Genomic DNA, 27,859 nt, shown 5'->3' with positions numbered 1-27,859 from the left:
AGAATTTGTTTGGTTCTTTTTTTTTTTTTTTTTTTGGTGAGGAAGATCGGCCCTGAGCTAACATCTTCCAATCCTCCTCTTTTTTTTTGCTGAGGAAGACTGGCCCTGGGCTAACATCCGTGCCCATCTTCCTCTACTTTATATGGGACGCCGCCACAGCATGGCTCAACAAGCGGTGCATCAGTGCGCGTCCGGGATCCGAACCAGCAAACCCTGGGCCGCCGCAGCGGAGTGCGAGCACTTAACCACTTGTGCCACAGGGCCAGCCCTTGTTTGGTTCTTTTTTTATAGCTTCTATCTCTTTCTGATATTCTCATTTTGTTCATGCATCATTTTCCTGAGTTTGTTTAGTTGTGCATCTGTGTTCTCTTTTAGCTCATTGAGCATCTTTATGACCATTATTTTAAATTCTTTGTCAGGCAGCTTATAGATCTGTGTTTCTTTGAAGTTGGTTTCTGTAGTTTATTTTGGTCCTTTGATTGGAAGAAATTTCTCTTTCTTTGTATGCCTTGTAATTTTTTGCTGGGATTTGGGTATTTGAAAGAACAAACAGCTTTCCCAGTCTTTGCATACTGGCTTCATGCAGGGGAAGACCACCAATCTGCCCATCTGGAAGTTCTGAGACCTCTCAAACCGGTTATGATTTCTTGCTCCCCTTGGCATCTGTCTGCAGAACTGCAGCTCTAATGTGCGCTTGCCTCTGTTTTCAATGGCTTCCAAACTCTGGCCCCAGTCCCATCAATGCTCTGAGTTTCGTGAGACAGAAACCAGCCTCTCAAGCAACCGCTAGAGAAACCAGAACATTGGATGCATGGTCCACTCTTTAGTTTCCATCTCAAGGGAGAAGCCCCAGTAAGGGGATTTCCGCTCGGTTGCTCCGTGCTATGCTGCATAGGGGAAGGGACACAAGTGGGTGCACTAAATGCCATGACTATTCCTACCCCATTCACTGGAATCCCTTTGTGGTTATACAGTGTCCTGGGTGCTGTAGCTTCTCAGTTGGTCTCTAGAGTTCTCACAGAGGTATTCTAGTCTGTATATTTTTTCAACTCAGTGTTTCTGTCAGGGAAGGAGGGCCTGTAGCTTTCTAGTCCACCATTGTCTTAGTCTGCTTGGGCTGCCATTACAAAATACCACAGACTGGTGGCTTAAACAACAGGAATTTATTTCTCACAGTTCTGGAGGCGGGAAGTCTGAGATCAGCGTGCCAGCATGGTCAGGTTCTAGTGAGAGCTTTCTTCTCGGCTTGTAAACGGCTGCCTTCTCTCTGTGTTTTCACTTAGCAGAGAGAGAGCAAACTCTGGTCTCTTCCTCTTCTTATAAGGACACTAATCCCATCATGAGGGCCCCACTCTCATGGCCTCGTTTAAGCCTAGTTACCTCCCAAAGGCCCCATCTCCAAATACCATCATGTTGGGGGTTGGGGCTTCAACATATGAATTTTGGGGGAATAAAAACATTCAGTACAGGGGCCGGCCCCGTGGCTTAGCGGTTAAGTGTGAGCACTCCACTACTAGCGGCCCGGGTTCGGATCCTGAGCGCGCACCGATGCACCGCTTGTCCAGCCATGCTGAGGTGGCATCCCACATACAGCAACTAGAAGGATGTGCAACTATGACATACAACTATCTACTGGGACTTTGGGGAGAAAAAGGGGAAAATAAAAAAAAGGAGGAGGATTGGTAATAGATGTTAGCTCAGGGCCAGTCTTCCTCGGCAAAAAGAGGAGGATTGGCATGGATGTGAGCTCAGGGCTGATCTTCCTCACAAAAAAAAAAAAAATTTAGTCCATAACAGCCATTTTGCTGACATCACTCCTGAAAAAAATTTTAAATAAAAATATTCAACCATATGCCTGGTTAACTTCTGATCTTTGTTATGCATAAAGGAAGTAATAATTCACACCTAAGCTGAAAATCATTTATCAAACTGCTATTCTGGATTTTAATTGCATCTTGTGTCCAGTCTTAAATCAGATATATAAATATGTGTAATAAAATAACATTGCTTGAAGACATATATTCTAAATAGTAATTTCTTTCAAAATAAAAGATTGCTTTTTAAAGTATCACCATTTATGATTCTTACCAGGTCTTTTAAAATGAAAAAAAGGAATGAATACTACCACAGAGGGATGCAGCAAAGAAATCATCAAATAAACATGAATCGAGGGGTAAGTATCAGCACTTTCAACTTTATAGCACAGAATCCGTGTCTTTTTACGTATTGTTTTCATTTGAATAGGCTTTCTTTTTGCAGCCTTCATTTCTTCTAGTAGTTAGTTTTGGTATCTACTTATATTGATAATTACTTTAATATATTTTATTTATTTATTTATTTATTTTTTGTAAGGAAGATCAGCCCTGAGCTAACATCCATGCCAATCTTCCTCTTTTTGCTGAGGAAGACTGGCCCTGGGCTAAGATCTGTGCCCATCTTCCTCCACTTTATATGGGACGCCACCACAGCATAGCCTGATAAGCAGTGCGTTGGTGAGTGCCCGGGATCCAAACCCGGGCCGCCAGCAGCGGAGCGCACGCACTTGACCGCTATGCCACAGGGCCGGCCTCACTTTAATACATTTTAAGACCTGTTTACCAACATCAATGTAAGAAGAAGCCATATATGTCATATATGTCTACACGAGTCAAGTGTTTCCAGTCTTATAATACAGTTGCTTGCAAAAGGTTCCTGTTTCCCTTTTATTACTCCCTATCCTACCTTAAATTATTTAGCTTCTAAGTGGGCATTAGACAAAAGTGAGAAAGGATGGTACAAATAAAACTTATTAATAGCATGTATTATTTTTAACAATCTTTTACAACCATTGAATCTCCAAGACATTGTCTTTATTTTTTTTATTATTTACTTACTGAAGATGTATGAACAGCAATTACAAGAAATGAAGTGAACAGTATATTGATTAAACCAATTAAGTCCATTTTGCTGGAAACTTTCATCTTTAATGTAGAACACGTGTCTGACATAAGTATTTAGATGAAATGTTTTGTTGAGTAGATGTAGCTCCTATATGAAACACTTGATACTTATTCCTACACATGACACTCTGGTATTTTTTCCAGTACCTTTTTACCTACAGGAAAAGACAGGCTAGCTTAAATGGCAATGTAACATAGTGTAAAGAGGTCTAGTTTGGGTCTCAGAGCATTGGCTTCCCTTCCTGGCTAATTTACTTACTAGCTGTGTGTATGACCTTGAACAAGTCACCTCCCCTGCTCTCAATCTTAATTTTCTTTTCCTGTAAATGAGATTAGAATGAAGGCCCTCTATAAGATGTCTAAAGAGATCTAAGTAGTATGGTATAGTGGTTAATGACAGGGGCTTTGGATTTACACTTGAATGGAATCATTTTTCTACCACTTAATACCATATTTGATCAACTCTAAGACACGTGTTTTTTTCAGGTTTTGATATCTGTGAAATCAGGAAGTGTATTACATTCAATGGTATATCATCATTAAGTTGAAAACTTTTAAAATCTTTTCATGGGCCGGCCCCGTGGCTTAGCGGTTGGGTGTGTGCGCTCCGCTGCTGGCGGCCCGGGTTCGAGTCCCGGGCGCGCACCGACGCACTGCTTCTCCGGCCATGCTGAGGCTGCGTCCCACATGCAGCAACTGGAAGGATGTGCAGCTATGACATACAACTACGTACTGGGGCTTTGGGGGGAAAAATAGATAAATAAATAAAATTATTTAAAAAAATAAATAAATAAATAAAAATAAAATCTTTTCAGTGGTACATAAAATAACAGTGCATTTTACAATCATAGTGTCTTAGATTTGATTAAACTTGGTAGCTGAGGCACCTTGGGCAAGTCCCTTTGAGCCTGTTTTCTCAGCTATAAAAAAGGAATAATATTGACCTTGAAGGGGAGGAAGACAGTCCTCTACCCACTCTGGGTCCTTTCTGGCTGGGCTACAAATTAAATTGACATGAGACCGAATAGCAGGAGAAAATCAAAGAAAGCTTTATAACATGTATACATGGGAGAAACCAGGGAAACTGAGTTTCTTGACAAGATGGCAGAGGTTCTTATCTTAAATACTACCTTCAGCTAAAGACAAAGGAGGATGTTAGGGGTGGGGGATATCAGCTATGGGAGATTACCAGAAAGGCACAGTGAACAAGAGTATGCAGATTTAAGTCCTCATCTTCTGCACTGATAAGAGTTTCTAGAGATAAGGTCATCCCCCCTTCTTCCTGGCACAGAGAGGGAGATACCTTTACAAATGGAGATTTCCCTTGTAAATGTAAATGCTTGGTCTTAGGAAGGACCCTCCCAGTCTATCAATAAAATAACCAAGGTAAAAAGACATATTTTGAAGTGGCCAATTCTGATCTCCCACAACCTCCTAGGTTGTTGTGATGACTAATTGAAACATATGTAAACACTTTAGGATAGAGATCAGATTGTGGTAAGCATTCTATAAATTGGAGTTCTTATTATTTTGTCATTACTATGATAATGATTATATCAAATTATTCATTATCACCAAATGTTCATTATAGCCATATTGACATGATTACTTTGAAAATACATGCCATTTTAAAAGTTCTTACATTCTAATTAATTTTATGTGATTCAGATTATACATACACACACATACATAAATACACACATATACGTATATATATAAGCTCATTCAATATTCAAGAGATTTTCAATGTGAAGTGAAAAATCCCATGGGAATATAGGGGCAAATATGAATATTCTTTAAATAGAAACAAAATCTCTAATAGGCTTCCAGATACAGTTAAAACCTCACAGGTGTTTCTATTTGCCCATTCATTTCTTGAATCTGACTTCAGTTCCTACCATTCTACTAAATTTTGCTATCATAAGTTTTATTTATTTCTTTATTTTTTTGTGTGAGGAAGATTAGCCCTGAGCTAACATCCGATGCCAATCCTCCTCTTTTTCCTGAGGAAGACTGGCCCTGGGCTAACATCTGTGCCCATCTTCCTCCACTTTATATGGGATGCCGCCACAGCATGGCCTGGCAAGCAGTGCATCGGTGTGCGACCGGGATCCGAACCTGCAAACCCCAGGCTGCCGAAGCAGAGCACATGCACTTAACTGCCACGCCACCAGGCCAGCTGCCAAAAGTTTTTTTATTACTTCCTTGTTGTCAAATTCAATGGCCTTTTCTTAGTCCCCTTCTTCCTCTACTTCTCTGTCGTATTTTATTTATTCATTCAACGCTTATTGAGCTCTTATTATATGCCAGAAATGTGCTATGTACTTGAGAAAGAATCTTTACTCCCAGAAAAAAAGAAAGAAAAAGAAAGAATGAAAGAAAGAAAAAGGCATAGCATAAATTCTTAGATAGAAGCATGCCCAAGGTGCTATGGCAGCATAGGGGAGGGAATCCCAAACCAGTTAGGGAGGTCAAGGAAAGCATCCTAGAGGAGACAGTGTTTGAGTTGAGTCCTAGAGGCTGGGTAGGAGTAAGCAAAGCAGAAAAGGTGGAAAAGGCATTCTAGTCAGAGGAAACATCGTGTGTAGAGGTATAGAAGTGAGAGAAAGCACGGCATATTTGGTAAACTGTGTAGGGGAGGAAGAACTATTCCTCTACCCTCTAGGTCCTTCTGGCTGGTCTAAGAATTAAATTGACATGAGACAGAATAACAGGAGAAAATCTAACAAAGTTTAATGACATGTATACATGGGAGGAACCCAGGAAAACTGAGTAACTCGCCAAAATGGCGGAAACCACTACCTTAAATACCATCTTCAGCTAAGGACAAAGGAGGATGTTGGGGGTAATGGTTTGGGACTTCAAAGGGAAGGAAGGCGATTCACATGGAGCTGGAAAAGCAAATATTTGGTAAACAAATGTTTGCTGGGCCATTTATAGACAATGAGACCCGAAAGTAAACTTTGATAAAAATGGGCTTGCTAGTGCCTTCCTGTCTACCACATCTAGAGTTATCTGTGGCGATAACTCCTCCCTGGGACAGGCCTCTATCTTTAATTCTTTTGGGCAGTTAGGAGGAAGGTCGAAGTTTCTTCCTGAGTCTTTTGTTCCAAAAAATGATCATGCGAGAGAGACACATTTTGGGGTGGCAAACTCTGATCCCCCACAACTGTAATTAGCTTAGTTTGGTCAAACTGCATTAGTTTTCAAGCTGTGTACTGCAGAGTTCTAGGGGTTGTGAAGAGGTGCCTCAGGGGCCAATGAGGGCAGTTTTGCTTTTCAATATTTTGCATACTGAAATACCAAATAAGATTTTGTTAGAACTAGGGATTCTTCCACTTAAAAAATGGTTAGAAAATCACTGAGCTCAAGTGTCAAGTGTGTGGGCAGAACTATTGAGAAGTGAGCATGGAGAGATAGAGAGTCAGGAGCCAGATCATGGTGGGCCTGTGTGCCATGTTAGAGTATGGATTCTATATTGAGGACAATGCAGAACTATTGACGTTAAGGAAGGAAATGACATTGACCACTTTATTTTAGAAATAATCACATTAGATCAAATCCCTTTCTTCCAATAGTTTCCAGTTCTAGTTCCTGCCCTTATTTCTCCATTTCTATGGCTCCTATTCTCATTTCTCCTACTTTTCTTTTGTACCATCTCGTTAAGCCCCTGGATAATCTGTCATGATAGCCACCTGGTTCCATATAAACTTTACCTCCATTCTAGTGGTATCTTTATCTTTCTTTAGTTCTTAGCAAGGACCCTGTTAACTAGTGTTGTCAGTAGAGTATGGGGTGAGAGTACATGAGGCTCTGTTTAACTCATGGAGTCATTGCTATTAGACACACAGCCATCTCAAATTCAAGGCTGCCTTCAGTAGCATGTTTTTTTTTTTTTTTTCCCCCCCAAAGCCCCAGTAGATAGTTGTATGTCATAGGTCCACATCCTTCTAGTTGCTGTACGTGGGACTCGGCCTCACGTTGGACGGAGAAGTGGTGCCTCGGGGCGCTCCCGGGATCCGAACCCGGGCCGCCAGCATCAGAGCGCGCGCACTTAACCGCTAAGCCACGGAGCCGGCCCAAGTAGCATGTTTACTTGTAAACACTAACAGGTACTTCCAACTTAAAAGTGAATTTTCCAATAAGAGAATATTTGATCTGTAAATGTTAACTTTCAAGAATACCTCCATGTGTTATTGTGTTTTAATAGTCTACTGGTTCTATGGCTTTTTTGGCTGCTATTATATTATTTGTAAGGCTCTTAATACCAAATCCACCTGCAAACTATAACTGTAGTTAGGACTTTATATAAAAACAGCTGGACCACCAAATACCAGCTACATATAGCTGGAATGCACTGAAACCAGTTCAGTTATGGAGTGATCTAGGCCAATTAACATTTGACTGGAATGTTTTGATTATGTTTGTTTTATTTCATTGACCACATGTAGGTGTAACCTATGTTATCACTTACAAAGTAATTACGTGAATAAGAGATTTAAGTTAATTATTGAAAAAAAATCCTAACTTTCACCTGAAATGTCTGATTAGGGTAGAAGTGAGACTTTCTAAAATTAAGTTATTAGGATAATATAGTTCTCCATTTCACTTAGCTATCTTGAATACAGTCAAGGTCACAGGCCTATTATATGAAGATCATAAGGACACCCTTTGTGGATTTTATCTACAATTATCTTTCCCCTTGATCCAGGCAAGCAGTGTGTGGATCCAGGCCACATCTAGATCTTGAGTTTTCTTCTGGGTCACTACTAGCTATAAGGCCTTGGGGAAGTCATTTGAATTTTCTGAATCCCCATTTTCTTATTTGTTATGTGAGGGGATTGCACTGCTTGATTTCTAAGGGTCCACTGTCTTTGACATTCTTGCATCTGTGAATAGGGGAGAAAAATCTGAAATTGAATGTTAGACCAAGGATCAAACAAAGAGAATATTGTCACTGAAATTGTTATTCAACTTACAGTGTAGAAAATAAGCACTTTGTGCTGAGTAAGGAAGTAAGGAAGTAAGGAAGGCTTTTGCGTGATTTGTTTCCACCTTTCCCATAGATATCACCAGAAAATGATCGCAGCTTCTATGAAAACGATCGAAGATCTGAAAGGTAATTGCAGACAGACATCTGTACAACTAACTTTAATTATTCTTAGGGCGAAAATGAAACAAAAATGAATAAACGTAGCTTCCAGTAGGGGGCCTCTAGAATCTGATTCTGAGCTATCCATAACAATTTCTGTAAACAATCCAAATATAGAACCAGAAAATTCATAAGTAAAACTGCCTGGCTTGATTTTATTTTTACATTTGAGATTTCTATGCATCATTTTCCTATGGTGAGTGTAAATGTCTCGATGTTGTATCCTTTCTACTTTAAAGCATGCAGGAATTGTCACTCTGAAGAATTTGGTGCCATGAAGATTTTTCCTCATTTTCAATCTTAAGATTAAAACTCTTCTGCACTTTAATAATAATATATACTAGACATACTAAGTAAACTTCAGTGTTCCAAATGATCTCAGCTTCAATCATGGAGGACTTTGCCTGGTGATGATTATCGGGAGCATCTGTGTTTCCTTTCAGAACTACAGCCGGAAAGGGAAGAATACTGTTATACTCCCTTTAAAATGGGCCTAAGCAAAGGCATCTGTGGAAGGGATGAAAGAACTGTGGACATAGAAGCAGATTAATAATAATAGCTAGCATTTACTGAGTGCCTACTATGTGCTAGGCGCTGTGCTGAGCACTTTTACATTTGTGATTTAATTTAATCCCCAACAATGCTGTGAAGTAGGTATGAACATTTCCATATTACAGATGAATAAAATACGCTCAATCGAATATATTAACTTCCTGAAAGTCATACAACTAATAAGTGGTAGAAGCTATATTCAAATTTTGTTTGTGGCTATAAAATCTGTGGGCTTTCTTGTCTACCATATTGTCTCTCCACAAGTACAAGTAAAGACGAGGTTAAATCTTTAAAAGCCTAGTGTATTAGTTTTCTATTGCTGCTTAAACGAACTACCACAAACAGCAGTTTAAAACAGCACCCATTTATTATCTCATAGTTCTGTAGTCTAGATGTCCAGGTGTGCTTGGCTGATTCTCTACCTAGGGTCTTATGGAGCTGAAATCGAGGTGCTGGGCCTGGGCTGCAATCTTATCTGGAGGCTCTGGGGAAGAATCTGCTTCCAAGTTCATTTTAGTTGTTAGGGAAGTTCAGTTCCTTGAGACTGTGGGAATGAGGTTCCTGTTGCCTTGCCAGCTGTCAGCCAGGGGCCCCTCTACTTCTAGAGGCAGCCTGAGTTCCCTCTCACATGGCCCACTCCATCTTCAAAGCAGCAGTGGCAAGTCATGTCCTTCTCACTCTTTAAATCATTCTGACTTCCTCTTTTGCCCCTTCTTTTGCTTTAATTATGTGATTAGATTAGGCCAACCCAGATAATCCAGGATAATCTGCCTATTTTAAAGTCAATTGATTAGTAACTTTAATTGTATCTACAAAGTGTCTTTTGCCAGGTAAGGTAATATATTCATGGGTATGATATCTCATCATATTCACAGTCTTGAGGGAACTCTTTGGGGGCCATTTTTAGAATTCTGACTACCACATCTAGAATGTTACACTTATCTGATTTTAAAATTAAGAATGTAATATATTGTGTTCAATAAACCAAAAGACATGTATATGTTCTATGATATGAAAGAAAATAAAGAAGGGCAAGAGAAATTATGACTAAAAGTTAATTAGGAAACCAATATTTATTTAATTACTCAGAGCACTCGCTTTCTTTTTTCCAAATTAAACACTGTTTTTCATCCAGTTGGGTCCTAGTAGGAACAATATTTATAATCAGGGAAAAAAAAAACAGTGAAAAAATACCTGACATTTAAAACCACTGACTACAGCAACTTAACTGACAAAATGTTAAGATAACCACACAGCATTTGGGCTTTTGTCGTTCTCTACCTCTGATAAAGTGTGACCACATGGTATGGTCTGAATGTTTGTGTCCCCCCAAAATTCATACGTTGAAATCCTATTGCTGGATGTGATGCTGTTATGAGGTAGGACCTTTGGGAGGTGACTAGGTCATAAGGGTGGAGCCAAAGGAATTATAGTGCCTTTATAAAAGAGACCCCACAGAGCTCCCTTACCCCTTCCACCACATGAGGACCCAGCTAGAAGTTGGCAATCTGCAGTCAGAAGAGGGCATTCATCAGAACCCAACCAGGCCAGCACCCTGATCATGGACTTCCCAGCCTCTAGAACTGTGAGAAATAAATTTCTGCTGTTCATAAGCCACGCAGTCTGTGATATTTTGTTATAGCAGCCTGAATGGACTAAGACACTACATGTGGTGAACATTTTCCCTTGAATTATTTAGCCATCCATTTTTGTGTGTGTGTGTGAGGAAGATTAGCCCTGACCTAACATCCGTTGCCAATCCTCCTCTTTTTACCAACAAAAATTGGCCCTAGGCTAACATCTGTGCCCATCTTCCTCTACTTTATATGGGACGCCATCACAGCATGGCTTGACAAGCAGTACATCGGCCTACGCCCGGGATCCGAACCTGCGAACCCCGGGCTGCCGAAGCTGAGCATGCAAACTTAACTGCTACACTACTGGGCCGGCCCATAGCCATCCATTTTTTTAAAAATCTTCTGTACTGTTATTTACATGAAGAGTGATTACAGTAAGACAAAGCAAGAACCAGACCCACTAGCAGCCATTCAGGAGGCCCTATATAGAGGATATCCCTGCAACATGGCAGAATGAAAATTTTGGATAGCCAGGGTGCTTTTTGTATTAATTCCTTTGTATCCATGTGCTCTTTTTTTTTGTAACAACTTAATTGAAATATAATTTTCATACTATAAAGTTCACCCATTTAAAGTATACAATTCAATGGCTATTAGTATATACAATTCAATGGCTATTAGTATATTAACAGAGTTGTGTCACTATTACTATATAATCTAATTTTAGAACATTTTCATTATCCCCAAAAGACTCTTTATACCCATTACTGGTCACTCCCCGTCCACTCCCTTCCTCCCTCTCTCCCAGCCCTGAGCAACTACTAATTTGTTTTCTCTTTATCTGGAGGCTCTGGCTACTTTTGTTCCAAAATGCTTATAGACATGACTATATTTAGATAATAGCAAACCTGCTTTGGCATTTAAACAGTAAAGAAACTCATCTAATGGCTTTGAAGTGACAGTATAAAAAAGGCTAGATTAATGCATGCATGTGATCCTCTTGAATGCTATACAAACACTCCCAGATTCAGTACTTGGAATCTTAATACTAAAAGGAACCTTGAAGGTTCATTTATTTTATTTTATTTTTTTTTATTGATGTTTTAATGGTTTCTAACATTGTGAAATTTTGGGTTGTACATTTTTGTTTGTCCATCACCATATATATGACTCCCTTCACCCCTTGTGCCCACCCCCACTGCCCCTAGTAACCACAGTACAGTTTTCTCTGTCCATGTGTTGGTTTATATTCCACATATGAGTGAGATCATACAGTGTTTGTCTTTCTCTTTCTGGCTTATTTCACTTAACATAATACGCTCCAGACCCATCCATGTTGTTGCAAATGGGGCGATTTTGTCTTTTTTTATGGCTGAGTAGTAGTCCATTGTATATATACACCACATTTTCCTAATCCAATCATCAGTCGAGGGACACTTAGGTTGCTTCCACTTCTTGGCTATGGTGAATAATGCTGCAATGAACATAGGGGTGCATAAGCCTCTTTGGATGGTTGATTTCAGGTTCGTTGGATAGATTCCCAGTAATGGGATGGCTGGGTCATAGAGCATCTCTATTTTTAAGGCTTTGAGGAATCTCCATACCGTTTTCCATAGAGGCTGTATCAGTTTGCATTCCCACCAGCTGTGTACGAGGGTTCCTGTTTCTCCACATCCTCTCCAACACTTGTTATTTTTTGTCTTGGTGATTATAGCCATTCTAACGGGCGTGAAGTGCTATCTTAGTGTTGTTTTGATTTGCATTTCCCTGATGATTAGTGATGTTGAACATCTTTTCATGTGCCTATTGGCCATCTGTATATCTTCTTTGGAGAAGTGTCTGTTCATGTCCTCTGCCCATTGTTTGATCGGGTTGTTTGTTTTTTTGTTGTTCAATTGTGTGAGTTCTTTACATATTATGGAGATCAACCCCTTGTCAGATGTATGTTTTGCAAGTATTCTCTCCCAGCTGGTGGGTTGTCTGTTCATCTTGATTCTGGTTTCGTTTGTCTTATAGAAGCTCTTTAATGTGATAAAGTCCCACTTGTTTATTTTTTCTTTAGTTTCCCTAGTCTGGGTAGGCATGTCATCTGAAAAGATTCCTTTATAACCAACGTCAAATAGTGTGTTGCCTATATTTTCTTCTATGAGTTTTATAGTTTCAGGTCTCACCTTCAGGTCTTTGATCCATTTTGAGTTAATTTTTGTGAATGGTGATAGCAGATGGTCCACTTTCATTCTTTTGCATGTGGCTGTCCAGTTTTCCCAGGACCATTTATTGAAGAGACTTTCCTTTCTCCATTGTATGTTCTTAGCACCTTTGTCAAAAATTAGCTGTCCGTATATGTGTGGTTTTATTTCTGGGCTTTCAATTCTGTTCCATTGATCTGTGTGTCTGTTTTTGTACCAGTACCATGCTGTTTTGATTACTATTGCTTTGTAGTATGTTTTGAAGTCAGGGATTGTGATGCCTCCTGCTTTGTTCTTTTTTCTTAGTATTTCTTTAGCTATTCGGGGTCTTTTGTTGCCCTATATAAATTTTAGTATTCTTTTTTCTATTTCTGTGAAGAATGTCATTGGGATTCTGATTGGGATTGCATTGAAGAAGAATCTTGAATATATCTTCTCCATTTTATAGTTGGTGGAAATGAGACCTCAAGAGGTTAAATTGAATGGCCCAATGTTCATCTAATTAGTGGTTGTCAAATATATTTTTATTGAATATTATGCTTAATTGACAGATATATGAGATGTGGGGTTAAAGCTTTACACCTAACGACTAAACATACTACAACCAAGAGTTCTCTGTGCCAGCCCAGAGGAATACACCTGAAATACAACTTTCAAGCAATGGGTAATCAGGTAAATGTAATAGAATTGTACAATAAGCTTGTTCATGAGATGTTAAAGAATTCATGTCTATTTTAGGTATATACAAGTGTATCTTTTACGTATAGGAAAAAATGTGGTTAACCAGAGCTTATTTGGAGACCTTAATACACAGGAAATTTCTTCCCTGTATTTCACTTTTGTGAAAGACACAAAGGTCAAGAAAATAAGGCGACCTTAATTACTTATCTTTTAAATGAACTTGAGTTAAACATGGATTTAATTCAATCTACTATATGTTTACATCTGTGGTGGCCTTAAGGCTCAATATGGTTCTCGCTTGCCAAGAAGACAGCTGTGTTTACCAGACAATGTACTAAAGCCAAAAAAAAAAAATACACTAATGTATTTTTAAAGATGTTCACAGCAGGGGTTGAAACTGAAAGAATTATCTGCCAACCTTCAGATAGCAACAGGTTAAATTAACCGGAGCACCCTATTCCATCCATATTTTGATTAATTGTGTTCTGCATAAAAGTATTTGACATATAAGTGGAAAATAGGCAATATATAATGATGGATATAGACCACCTGTGCCTCAGAGCAGTATCAATCTGGTTTCTGATTTAAGTTTTGGGGTGGTGTTGAAAAGGGTATTTTTTGAAGATGGATAAAGAAACTTAGGCTCAGTGGCAGTCTATGTAAGAACGAAACTGGAAGTTATGCCTTGGGAGATCTTTGAGGTGTTCCAGCTGGTTGTAGACTAATAGCACCAATTGGAAGTTAGCATAGTTGAAGCATAATCTCCACTCCATAGAAGTAAACCTGACCCTCACCCCACTGTGGAAGCTTACCCACTTACTCTGTGGGTAATAGTCTACTTTCTTTCCCGCCTCTTCAATTAAAACCCTTTGATGCCACTATTTAGCCTGTAAGAACCAACAGGTGGCCTCAGTGGTATACCATAGATCAGGCAAACTACTTCATGCTTCTAGGATCACAGAGAAGAGCTCTGTGCAGTTTCTTCAAACTCAGACTTCCTCCTGTTACTCAGTCTTCTCCAACCATCCCCTGTCTACCTTTGGTAATCAAGTTTCATGAGTATTTTGTAAGATTGTTAACCCCTCGAAGTCATAGCTTTTCTCTCCTTCACAGACTAAGCTTTCACTCAATGAGAGATTCTCTAGGCTGAAAATGAAGAAAAGACTGGGATCAATTGTCAATTCTGGAGACCAAAGAGTTTGGTCTTAAAGGTTTGCTGTTAACAGGGGTATTGTAGTGAGTTTTATTCAAGAGCATATATATATTTCAATATTTAACTTTTTACTGCTTTCGTTAATATATTTTTCCTTATGTAAGCTTTGATGTGAGTAATCTGTCAAAACTAAGTGTTTACATAAAAGAAAAAAATGTTTAGCTTTGTTTGCATAAAAGAACAGAAAGGCGAGCAAGAGGGAAGGTGACTTAAAATAAGAGATTTTAGGAAAACAGCTATGTTTTCAGAATTACATGTCTTTTCAACATTAGAGAATCTGTTTCTCTGGTTTAAGATGTTCCTTGAGCTCTAGAACCCACATATGAAATCCTAAGTAGACTCTATTTTGTCAGTAGAGAGAGGTAATTGATAAGTATCTTTTATGACTAAGTATTCTGTGCCTCAAAAGTCAGTCAGTAAGATTGCATCTACTCTTTGATTATTAAAATGCTAAATTTGTATCCAAGCTTTTACATTTTTTTAGGAATTTATGCTTTTATTTTTGACATGAATTTAAAAGAATTTTAAACTGTTCTGTCATTTTCTGTGAACATATTACGTTAATAAAGTTTAAATATAAATGTGACTTTTTTCCTGTCCATTGATACTTGGGGTCTAAAGTAATAATGATCTTGAAACAGACATTTTTAAAGTGTAATTTGGAACTCAACTGTGTCCAGCTAAGTCTGTTGTTATAGTACACTGAAAATATTGATTTATACTTATTTGGTACTTCCATATAAGGCTGGTGGTTTTTAGCCTAATTTAATAAGTTCTGTCCTCACATTTAATAGTTGTTTGTGCAAGGAAAATGAAACACAGTATAGAAATTTAGGAAAAGTTGGATTCTAGTCTGGTTCATTTGTGCTATTGCTTTGTAATCCAAATTAACAGATGGTAAAGACTGTCTTACTAATAACATAGTGTTGAAAAGCAAAACAATCATCAGTTTAGCTTAAGGTCTGTATACTTTGCTGTAGCTTTGCTGCAAAGTCCTAATTTTGAATATAGAGAATGACAATGTCCATGAAGCTTTGTAATGTAATTTGTATCAAGTGATTTGGAGATAGACTGTTTCTTCTGATCTCAAAAACAATATATGTTTATTGAAGAAATTTTAGAAAATACAAAATGCTAAATCACACACATAACAGCTATAATATCTACTTTATATTTATTTTCTTGACAGTAAGATTTCTTCCATAGCAAAGCTTTCCACAGTATTTATCCAGTTCCCCATTGCTAGACATTTAGGCTATTGTAATTTGAATTTTTGTAAATTAAACTTGTGACGAGCATCCACGTACCTGTATCTTTGCAGTACATCTCCGATTCATTCCATATGATCATTTTCTAGAAGTAGACTTGCTAGATAAAATAGTGCTTATTTAGAATGTTACACGTGTTGATAAACTGCTGTACAGAATATGTACAGAATATGAAAAAGCTTGTTTTCTCATATCCTCATCAACAGAGAGTATGGGCTAGATATACTGTTTTCAATGTCTTGCTTGCTGATGGATAATAATGGGTAAAAAGAAACAGCATAAGTCAATGAATCTAGCAGTATTTTCCAAGCTCCAAATGGTCTCTTTTCTATATTAAGCAGCAGCCATATAACTCACAACTCTTTCCCTCTCTCCCTTGAATCACATTAAAAGTACAGGAGCATGAACAGCCAATTTGGTCAATGCCAAGAGATAAACACTGTAGCCAATTTGTCAGTACATGAACAAAGAAACAGGCTGACTGAATTTTCTATTTTGCCTAATTTGGCATCAATCATAGCGTTAATTTTCAAAGTGAGGTTCTCAAACCAGCATCATCAACATCACCTGGGAACCTGCAAATTCTCAAGCCAAACCCCAGACCTACTGAATCAGAAACTCTGGTTGTGGGTCCCAGCCATCTGTGTGATGCATGCTCAAGTTTGAGATTATACAGTATACTACTCCTTAGTGGTAAGTAAAATTCCTACTCAAGACCAGGTAAGATTATAGAGCCTACCACCGTCTCCTTCTCTTTATCTGTTTCAGCCTTTCTGCTTTGTTTTTTTTTTTTTTTGGTGAGGAAGATTGTCCCTGAGCTAACATCCGTTGCCAATCTTCCTCTTTTTGCTGAGGAAGATTAGTCTTGAGCTAACATCTGTGGCAATCTTCCTCTATTTTGTATGTGGGACACCACCACAGCATGGCTTGATGAGAGGTGTGTAGGTCTGTGTCTGGGATCCGGACCTGGGAACCCTGGGCTGCCAAAGCGGAGCGCATGATCTTAATCACTACGCCACTGGGCCAGCCCCATCTGCTTCTTACTTTTTACGCGTCAAACATCTTCCCTCTCCCCTCTACTGCATTTCCACTCTAATACTCTATCCAGCATATAATAGTGGATGGTGGGAGGACCCTCTGCTTGGCTGCATTTGCAGCACTCTATCAATGCAACCACCCTCATCTGATCTTAGATTTCCTAGAGATAGAGTCTGGCATGTACCAACTGATTACAGTCTGTTGTTGATTGGGAAGGAGATCATGATACAACTAGAAATGGCAGAGTTGGCATTTGAACCCAGATCTCTCAAATTGCAGAGCCCATACTCTTTTTTAATCTCCTAATTTTTTTTTATTGGTGTCTTAATAGTTTATAACATTGTGAAATTTCAGTTGTGCATTATTATTTGTCAGTCACCATATATATGTGCCCCTTTACCCCTTATGCCCACTCCCCAACCCCCTTCCCCTCTGGTAACCACTAATCTGTTCTCTTTCTCCATGTATTTGTTTACCTTCCACATATGAGTGAAATCATATGGTCTTTGTCTTTCTGTCTGGCTTGTCTCACTTAACATAATACCCTCAAGTGCCATCCATGTTGTTGCAAGTGGGACAATTTTGTCTTTTTTATGGCTGAGTAGTATTCCATTGTATATACATACCACATCTTCTTTATCCATTCATCCATTGATGGGCACTTGGGTTGCTTCCATGTCTTGGCTATTGTGAATAATGCTACAATGAACATAGGGGTGCATAAGTCTCTTTGAATTGTTGATTTCAAGTTCTTTGGATAAATACCGAGTAGTGGAATAGCTGAGTCATATGGTATTTCTATTTTTAATTTTTTGAGAAATGTCTATACTGTTTTCCATAGAGGCTGCACCAGTTTGCATTCCCACCAACACTGTATGAGGGTTCCCTTTTCTCCACTTCCTCTCCAATATTTGTTGTTTTTTGTCCTGGTAATTATAGCCATTCTAATGGGGGTAAGGTGACATCTTAGTGTAGTTTTGATTTGCATTTCCCTGATGATTAGTGATGTTAAACATCTTTCCATATGCCTGTTGGCCATCCGTATATCTTCTTCAGAAAAATGTCTGTTCATGTCCTCTACCCATTTTTTGATCAGGTTGGTTGTGTTTTGGTTGCTGAGTTGTATGAGTTCTTTATATGTTATGGAGATTAACTCCTTGTCTGATATATGATTTGCAAATATTTTCTCCCAGTTGGTGGGTTGTCTTTTTGTTTTGTTCATCGTTTCCTTTGCCTTGCAGAAGTTCTTTAGTCTAATGAAGTCCCATTTGTTTATTTTTTCTTTTGTTTCCCTTGCCCAAGTAGTTATGGTATTCGAAAAGATCCTTCTAAGACCTATGTCAAAGAGTGTACTGCCTATATTTTCTTCTAGGAGTTTTATGGTTTCACATCTTACCTTCAAGTCTTTAATCCATTTTGAGTTAATTTTTGTGTATGGTGTAAGATAATCGTCTACTTTCATTCTTTTGCATGTGGCTGTCCAGTTTTCCCAACACCATTTACTGAAGAGACTTTCCTTTCTCCATTGTATGTTCTTAGCTCCTTTGTTGAAGATTAGCTGTCTATATGTGTGTGGTTTTATTTCTACAGAGCCCATACTCTTAGCCTCTATAGCATTCATGTCTTTGCTTCAATATTGTCGTCTCTTTCTGCGATGTTCTTTTGCTCCTTTGCTGTGGATCCTACCCATCCTTCAAGCTGCGGCTCTTTTATGTTAAATGGGTTTAAATGGGGGAAAACACTAAACAGTTGTCTGTACCTGATTTGGCCTCTTTGTTATTTGATCCCTGGCTATGCTCTCTTATCTTATTTCCTTCCTGTTTTCTTCTTCCACACCCCTTTCCAGCCTCACTAGCTTCCTTGTCGTGCCTCTAACACAGTAGGCATGCTCCTGCCTCAGAGCATTTGCTCCTGCCTCAGAACATTTGCACTTGCTTTTCCATCAGCCTAGAACACTTTTACCCTTAGAAGACTTTAGCCCCACACATTTGTGTGGCTTCCTCCCTCTGGTCATTCTGGCTTCTGCTCAAATGTCACTTCTTCCACCACCTCAGAGGGACCTTCCATGACCACCCTATCCAAAATAGCACTACAGTCACTTTGTCCCCTTATCATGCTTTCTTTTTCTTCACAGTACTTATCGTTATCTAAAGTTTAATTGTATCTTCATTTGTTTACTGTCACCCCTACCCTTGAATGTAAACACAAGAGACAAAGCAGGGACTTCCTTGAATTTTTTTCTCACTGTTTTATCTCCAGTGCCTAACAAAGTACCTGGTATATAGAAGGTGTTAATAAAAATATTTGTTGAATGAAAGTCAGAGTCATGAAAAAAATTACATTTTGAATGAAAATATGAGTATTTTAAAAAATGCATTAAACAAAGGTTGGGAAAGATGCCCCATCATATGTTAGAATTTGGGATCAATAGTAAATTGGTGTTTTCCCGTATCCACTTTTCCAGATTTTACAAATTTTCTGAAATAATAACATTTTACTTATATCAGAAAAAAATAAATGCGTTCTTGGGTAAAATAATAAGTCCTAAAGGTGTTTAAGTTGCTTTTTGGTTTGTATATCTGGTGCGTTTAGTTGTGTGGTTTTTTTCCTTTGTTTTTTGCTGTGGGTCTGGCAGAAATCTTTCCTTGCTCCAGCTGAGTGCTGCCCCTCAACCAGCAGATGGCAGCATTCAACTTCTAAAATATAGCCTTTCACTAACCTGCAAACCCCATTAAAAGAAAGAAAGAGAGAGAGGGAAGGAAGGAAGGAAGAGAGGAAGGAAGGGAGGGGGAGGGAGGGGGAAGAGGAGAGGAGGAAGGGGAAGGGAAAGAGCGGGGAAGGAAGGAAGGAAAGGAGGGAAAGGGGAGGGAGAGAAGGAGGAATGGAGGAAGAAACCCTTATGGTTAAACAAGTTGTGAAGTGTTTGGATACTTCTGAAAATAGACGTTCATTTGAAGCTGGAGAACATTTTATCCATACAGCACAATTTCCCAGTTTAATTCAGACAGGTGATCTTCAGGCTATTTAAACAACTAATCTTGAAAGTCCAGTGGTAAAGAGGAATGATGGCATAATTTTGTGTTTCCCAGAGCCACACTTGGTAGTCGTACTCAAGGCCAGCCTTCTGTGGCAGCTGCCTTCAAAGAGTAACTTTTAAGACCTCTGAACAATTACTCTCCCTTCCCCACAGCTCTAACTAATGCTCCCCAAAACCACTTTTCTTTGCCAGATGACTGAGGTACGTTAAACACTTGTCTCCTTTTAAAATTTGGTTATCCCTAGAGGAATCCGAATAGTCACAGAATTTTAATGTTATAAAGTCATAAACTTTAGTTTTTTTCTCTCTTAGGGAAAGAAGTCTGAGACAGGGCTTAAACAACTTTCCCATGACCATATATAGCTAGTTAGTAGCAGATCTAAGTAAAGCAAGCCTAGGCCCCCTACCTTCAGCACAGTGCAAGCTTTATGTTTGTTTGTGTTTTGCTATATCATACTGCTTTTCTTTAAGAATATATACCTTGCTGTCTAGGACTTACTTTAAAATATTCCCGCAATAAACAAACAAACAAATAAATAAGTAAAATATAATTATATATAATTTATAAATAAGTAATATACATGAAAATTCTATAATAAAGGGTTTAAAAAAAAAAATGAGTATACCTTGGGGCTGGCCCAGTGGCATAGTGGTTAAGTTTGTGCACTCTGTGTCGGCAGCCTGGGGTTCACTGGTTCGGATCCCGGGCACAGACCTGTGCACCACTCATCAAGCTATGGTGTGGCAGGCGTCCCACGTATAAAGTAGAGGAAGATGGGCACAGATGTTACCCCAGGACCAATCTTCCTCAGCAAAAAGAGGAGTATTGGCAACAGATGTTAGCTCAGGGCTAATCTTCCTCACCAAAAACAAACAAACAAACAAAGGGTATACCTTATTATACGTTGGTTTGAATAAATATACTAGACTGTCTCTTATTAAAGCACATCCTGATTAGAGAACTTAGGAAGGAACATAAGAAAGGGAAGAGTGGAAAATGGAGAGGTTGAGGATGAGGACAAACTTCTTCCAGTGACTTCCTCATCTCATCTTTGTTCTTGACTGAACCAACTGTGTGATCTTAGGCAAGTCAGTTCCCTTCTATAAGCTTCAGTTTCTTCATCTGGTAAGTGAGGTCTTTAGAAAAGATAAATCTTTTAGGTCCCTGGAAGCAATATGTATCTCAGTTCCCTACAACACCCCGAAATATTTAAATTCCTCTTTGAATTTTCTGAAAAAAAAATGCCAAAGGAAGCCTCAGATCAGAGCAAGCCCCATGGTCCTGATCAGATTATTTCTGACAGCTAGGCAGTCCCCACAGCCCTACAGTTCCTCAGAAGGCCCCAAGGCCACCAGTTCTGGAACAGGACTGAAGTCTTTGGCAGGCAGCCATACTCATCGTAGAGGTCTCCCCATGGCCTGGGGGTACCCAAGGAACATGGCTGTGTACCACTCCCACGGCTACCCTAGGCTTCTGTTTGAATGGAGGAGCACAGGCTGTGGTAGAACAAAGTTTAAATCCCATCTCTGCCAGTTCCTAGCTGTGTGTGATCTTGGTTAGGTTATTTCTGGCCCTCAATTTCCCCATATATAAAGTTGTTGTGAGAATTAAGTAAGATAATAATAAATTGAGTAGGAAGGTAGACAGAGGTGATGGAATAATACATTTGAGATATTATTGAACTTTTGCTCTCCAGGGGTTCACCCTCTTCCCATTCAAGTTGCTAGTCATTTCTGTACTCATTGCCTCAGTGGTGGTATGTGGCTATCATAAGGCATGAACAGTGGGATCTTCCTGACTTTGGAGGGAGAAAGTCTTCAGGCAGTGGTATGCTGGAGCCAGCCTCAGCAGGCTCTGTGTTTTTTTCCTTGAGGTGAACTTAATATAAAATTAACCATTTTAAACTGAACGATTTAATGACGTGCATCCAGTTCCAAAACATTTCCATCACTCTAAGATAAAACCTCATATCCATTAAGCAGTTACTTCCCATTCACCTTTCCCCTAGTCACTGTCAACCACCAATCTGCTTTCTGTTTCTATGGCTTTACCTATTCTGGAGATTTCATATAAATGGAATCATGTGACCTTTTGTGTCTGGCTTCTTTCACTTACCATAATGTTTTCAAGATTCATCCATCTTGTAGTGTATATCAGTACTTCATTCCTTTTTATGGCTGAATAATATTCCATTGTATGGCTATACCATATATCAACCACATTTTGTTTATCTATTCATCAGTTGGTGGACATTTTAGGGGTTTCCACTTTTTGGTTATTATGAATAATGCTACCATGGACATTCCTGTATAATTTTGGGTGTGTGAACATGTTTTCAATTCTCTTGGGTATGTACCTAGGAGTAGAATTGCTGGGTCATATGGTAACTCTATGTTACCAGAGTTGGGAAGAGATGCTGATAATCAGCTCTCAAGAGCCAGTTGGAAATAAGCACATGACAAGATATTCAGCATCGTTAGCCATCAGGGAAATGCAAACCCAAACCACAATGAGATACGACTTCACACCCACAAAGATGGGTATAATCAAAAAGACAGACAATAACAAGTGTTGGTGAGGGTGTGGAGAAATGGGAACCCTCATACATTGCTGGTGGGATTGTAAAATGGTACAGATACTTTGGAAAACAATCTGGCAGTTCCTCAAATAGTTAAACATAGAGCCCTTGCATTTGTGAATGTTTTCTGGTCATGGGGAGGGGGGTCAGGGTCTGAACAGAATAGCTAGAGAGCCTCCTTCCTCTCCCAGGGGTGAGATAGTCACTCATTAAAAACATGCCCATTCAGATAGACAGATGGATATATGGATATGATATTCATCTCTTTGGTGTCACTTCACATCCTATCCCCAACCCTACTTCCACCTCTCACTTCCCCGAATGGTAGGCATTCTATTGCAATAGGAATTCTCTCCCAAACAACTGGTACAGAAAAGTCCACCTGTGGTTCCTCTTTTTGTGATAACTGAATTTTTGGGAAGAGTGAGCAGAGGCTTACCATGTAACTCATATATGCAGTTCACGTTATGTATTTTCCTGCCTCTGGATCTTATTCCCACCATTCTACCTCTGCAAATGCCTTCCTCATTCCTTCATTGTGTCTAGATCCTTCCCATCCTGTGAGATCCAGGTCAAATCTCACCCCCTCTATATCTATAAAGTCTTCCCTCAGTCAAACTCAGGATAGAAGTGCCCAGTGACTCAGCAGCGTAACTCTTGTACATCATAGTACTCTTTTTTTTTTATTGTATATTTACTTCTTCCCCAAAGCCCCAGTAGATAGTTGTATCTCATAGCTGCACATCCTTCTAGTTGCTGTATGTGGGACACGGCCTCAGCATGGCTGGACAAGCGGTGCATCGGTGCGTGCCTGGGATCCGGACCTCTGGCCGCCAGCAGCGGAGCGCGCGCACTTAACCTCTAAGCCACGGGACCGGCCCTATCATAGTCCTCTTAACTAAACACCATAAAATGCTGCTGTATTTTAACTTAATATAGTTAAATACACCATTTTAAGGGAGACAAATTTGAGATAGAGCAAATGTGAATAAAATTATGTGTGTAATGCATTGGTAAAAGACTTTCATTGTTTAATTTTACTCGCAACACTACTGCTTTTTAGCTGTACTGTGTGACTTCCCTTGGTGGCCAAATAAGTAGGATGAGAAATCGGCAGATTTGGGTTCTGGTCATAGCTTTAGTTGCTAACTAGATATATACTTTTTGAGTTAACTTAACCCTCCCTATGAATCAACTGGAAAATGGGGGTGGTATACCTGTTGATACCTATAGATTCTTCTTTTCTCTGCTACCCCCTTTTCTCCTAGTTCAGGCTCTCATCATCCTTAGCCTAGGCCCTTGCTACTTAAAATATGCTCTGTGGCCAAATAGCAGCTTGCTAGAGATGCAAAATCTCAGGCTCCACTCCAAATTTACCAAAACAGAATCTGCATTTTAACAAGATCTTTAGATGACTCATAAGTACATTGAAATTTGAGAAGCGGTGGCCTAGACTAATTACAGCCTCTTAGCTGGTTTCTCTTTCTCAACTGTGGCCCCTTCCAATCTACCTTCTACGTGTGACTAGGAAGATCTTTTCTATAGGCCAAGCTGATTATATTACTTCCCCATTTAAAATCCCTCAGGGCTCCCTATTATGAACTAGCAATAGGGAAAGAACATAGGCACTAGATTCAAACATATTAGGTTCAAGTCTTGCCTGAACCACCTACTAGTTTTGTGATTCTTCACAAATGAATCAAACTTCTCTTGGTTTCAATTTCTTCATAAAATGGCAACAAAAATGTCTAAGCTCATAGGGGCAAAGTGAGGATTAAATGAGTCCTTATATACAGAAATTTTTACAGATGAAAATGTGATGTTTAGGATTTAGTTCCAAATAGTTCATGGCAGTGGGGAGGGTAGAGAGGGGGGCATAGATGAAACACGATTGGTGTGGCAGATCGTGTTTTCCAAATATGGCTGCAATAGTATTTCCCATCTCATATGCTCTTCTACAGTGTGACCTTGGCGCCTCCCCACTTTAAGATGAGACCCTGAACAAACACTTCTTGAATCTTGAAAACATTATGCTAAGTGAAAGAAGTCAGACACAAAAGGTTACAAAAAAATTATACAAGAATGTTCATAGTAGCATTATTCATAATAACCAAAAAGTGGAAAAAAACACTCAAATGTTCATCAACTGATGAATGTGGTACATGGTATATCCACACAATGGGATATTATTCAGCCATAAAAAGGAATGAAGGCCTGATGTATGCTACAAGATGGATGAATCTTGAAAACATTATGGTAAATGAAAGAAGCCAGACACAAAAGGTCACTTGATTCCATTTATGTGAAATATCCAGAATAGGTAAAAGCATAGAAACAGAAAGCAGATTGGTTGTCAGAGGCAACATTTAAGAGATTGAATCAAATTCCACTTCCCTTGAATCTTAGCAAGCCTCATAACTCCCTTATAACCAATGTGGCAGAAGTGATGCTGTGTGACTTCTAAGGTCATGAAGCTTCAGAAAAGGTCATGAAACTTCCACCTAGTTTTTTTGGGACACTTGCTCAGGGAGAACCCAGCAAGAAGTCTAACTACTCTGAGACCGCCATGCCAGAGAGGCGACATTTATGTACTCTAGTCCACATTCTAGCTCATCTGAGCCCTCCAGCCATTCCCATCAAGCCACCAAACATAGGAGCGAAGCTGTCTTGGACCCCTAGGCCAGCACATCCACCAGCAGAGTAATACTGAGTGGCCTCAGTCAGTGCTATAAGGAGCAGAATTGCCCTGCCCAAATTCCTGGCCCCCCAAATCATGGGATATAATAAAATCATTGTTATTTTATGCCACTAAGTTTGGAGGGTGGTTTTTTAATGCAGCAATAGATAACCAGAACAATTGGCATGAGTTGATAATTGTTGAAGTTCAGTAATGGGTACATGGAAGTTCATTATATCACTCTTTCTACTTTTACATACGTGTGAAATTTTCCATAATAAAGAGTTTTTTTAAAGAAGGAAATGCATGTAAAGTACTCAGCTCAAAGTTAGTACTCAATAAATAGTAGCTATTATTATTGTGAATGGAAGTAGTCAATTAATGGTAGCTGTTGTTATTGTGAGCAGAATAAAGTTCAAACTGGGTAGTACAGCATTCAAGCTCCTCTTGCTAACCTGGCTCTTGCTTACTTCTTCAAGCTCATCTCTCACCAACTCACACTCTTCACTTCACTCTTACATGCTTTAGAAATTACCAAAATACCCGCAGTTCCTATGTGGCATGCTGTTTTATGCTTCCAAGTTACTGTTTATGTTGCTTTCTCTTTGGGGGAGCATTTATCCATCTTTGTTCCCTGATCATGTTTCAGCATTCAGTTCAAGTGTAACTCCATCAGGGAAGCTTTTTCTGACACATAGAAGTAGAATTTGTTCCTCCTGTGGTTAGGCCCCTGCTCTAAACAGACTTTTTCCAAGGTATCAGCACTAGCTTATTATGCTTATTAGTGTCTATTAGTCTGTTTCCCTTTATCAGACTGTGAACTCTTCCCCACTGTGCCATGTGTGGGGATTCAGTGGGGAACATGACAAAGTCTCAACTCTCTTGAAGCTTACAGTGCAAGTAGGGAAGCTGGACAATAAACAAATACATCTTTAATTAAATTTTGATAAGTCTATGATGGATACAAGCAGGATATCATGGCGGGGGGGGCAAAGTCTTCTCTGAAAAGATGACATTTGTATTGAGACTGGAAGGATGAGGAGGAGTTAACCTTATTCATATGCTTAAGGCAAGGCCTAGCACAAGGCCTGGCACATAGTAGGATGCCTTAAATACTTACTGAATGAACGTTCTGCCTAGCTCACAAGTTTGTTGTGAGGATCACATGCAATAACATCTGCAAAAGTTCTTTGGAGAGTATAAAGTGCAACAAAATGCAAGTTTATTACAGATAATACCCTGAGAGGATAGGAAGCAAAATTCGCTCTTTTATTGGAGGGAGCCTCAGAAAACTTCTACAGACAGGCAAGTTTTGCCCTAGCCAAGTGTATCCAGGCATACAGTCTTCTCCCCAAACATAATTTTCCCATTCTGTTTGGATCATCAACATGGCCTTTAATAAGATACAGGAGGGAGCAGACACATGGCTTGTGTGGGTGTAGTTTTGGATGAAGTCCTGGCAGGAAGGCAGCCAGCTCTAGTGCATTGACTTGAAGATCAAACTGGATGGCTTTCAAGGGGGGAGGGGAGATGCTAAAGAGAGTGGGACGTGGGGAAGGTGATTAAGAATAATAGTATTAACTCCATGTTTGCCCCTCAATAAGATCTGATTCTGTATTTAAGTGTTTGAGTTCCTTTCCTTTCTTTACTTCCCTGACTTATGGTTGTCCCAATATTTCCTGTTCCCAGTAAGACCAGAAGAGAATTAACATATATTTAGCATCTGCTATGTGAAAGACACTATAGTATGTGCTTTTAAACCATGTATATGCTTTTAAAACATAAAGAACATAGGCTCTGGAGTCAGACTGTCTAGACTTGAACCCACCCGCCACCCTCCATCACTTTACACTACTATATTACCTTGGTCAGGATGCATTCTCTCTCTGCATCTAGTTTTCTCATCAGTGATGGGGATAATAATAGTACGTATCTCATAGAGTTGTAGATAGGACTCAATAACACGTCAGGTGCTTATCCCAGATCCTATAGGTACTATATTAGATAATAAATGAGTGTTGTTATGGCAGCTATTACTTGTTAATTGATTCCTGGATTGAGCCAAGGTCAGTGTCAGGACCTACCTCCATGCACAGGTTTCTGTGTCTTTCCTTCCAGGCTAGTTGCTTAGGGCCATAGGAATGATAATATATGAGTAGACTGTCTTGGTCACTCCCAGTGTTTGCCAACAGTGCTGCAGTCATGGAATTGAGGCAAATAATTTAGTGAGGTGATATTGTACTAGCTTCCTAAGATCTTTGCTGGTTAACTAATTAATTAATTAAATCCTCAACAAACAATTATTGAGTACTTACTATGTGCTAAGTCCTCGGAATCTAAGAATAAATAAGACAGTCTAGGGCCTAGTTCAACTGTTGTCTCCTAAGAATTAAGATGGGGCTCATCTTTGGGTATTATAGAGGACCATAGCTTTAACCTTAAGGATTCTCAATCTTGGGGGACCAGAGAGAGATGTAAACAGGAAGAACACTATAGCTGGCAACTGTTGCTTGTAAGCCCTTCTACTCCAGTGCATAATGAATGTTGTGATCCAAGGTAGTTTGAAACTGGCTTTGGTTCCATTCAGGAAATACAAATAGAAACTGTTAAAATTAGTTGCTTCTAGAGAGTGGCACTGGGGAATGGGAAGGGAGACTTGCTTTTCATTACAAATACTTGCACATGCCTTCATTTGTTATTGTGTGCATATATTACTTTGAACTTACTTTGATAAAGTTCATAGAAAAATTAATGAAATATGAAACTGACTTCAAAAAATGAGAACCTTTTGAAGGTTTTTGACCAGCCATTTGATATGACTAGTGTTTGGGATGAGGTAAGCTTTGGGAAAGAGGACATAGAGTGGGAAAGACATTGAGCAAGCTGCTTGACAATATTTTATTTATTTATTTTTGTGTGTGTGTGTGAGGAAGATCAGCCCTGAGCTAACATCCATG

At 39.2% G+C, this 27,859-nt stretch overlaps 1 protein-coding gene across 1 annotated transcript in view; it reads left to right on the top strand.

Annotated features, from left to right (window-relative positions):
* LUZP4 (leucine zipper protein 4) overlaps window positions 1–14,556 on the top strand; it is a 36,511-nt gene extending 21,955 nt beyond the window's left edge. The window contains exons 5-9 of the mRNA XM_087426418.1: window positions 2,092–2,244; window positions 3,101–3,128; window positions 8,006–8,058; window positions 12,961–13,081; window positions 14,204–14,556. Coding sequence (XP_087282544.1) covers window positions 2,092–2,244; window positions 3,101–3,128; window positions 8,006–8,058; window positions 12,961–13,081; window positions 14,204–14,299 — 451 coding nt within the window. The 3' untranslated portion in view covers window positions 14,300–14,556. The remainder of the gene's footprint in view (window positions 1–2,091; window positions 2,245–3,100; window positions 3,129–8,005; window positions 8,059–12,960; window positions 13,082–14,203) is intronic.
* Window positions 14,557–27,859: the final 13,303 nt, after the last annotated feature.

Source organism: Ceratotherium simum, chromosome X, assembly GCF_057802395.1.
Source record: "Ceratotherium simum simum isolate JZ-2026a chromosome X, ASM5780239v1, whole genome shotgun sequence".
Taxonomy (NCBI): domain Eukaryota; kingdom Metazoa; phylum Chordata; class Mammalia; order Perissodactyla; family Rhinocerotidae; genus Ceratotherium; species Ceratotherium simum.
This window is presented reverse-complemented; position numbering and strand designations above follow the sequence as displayed.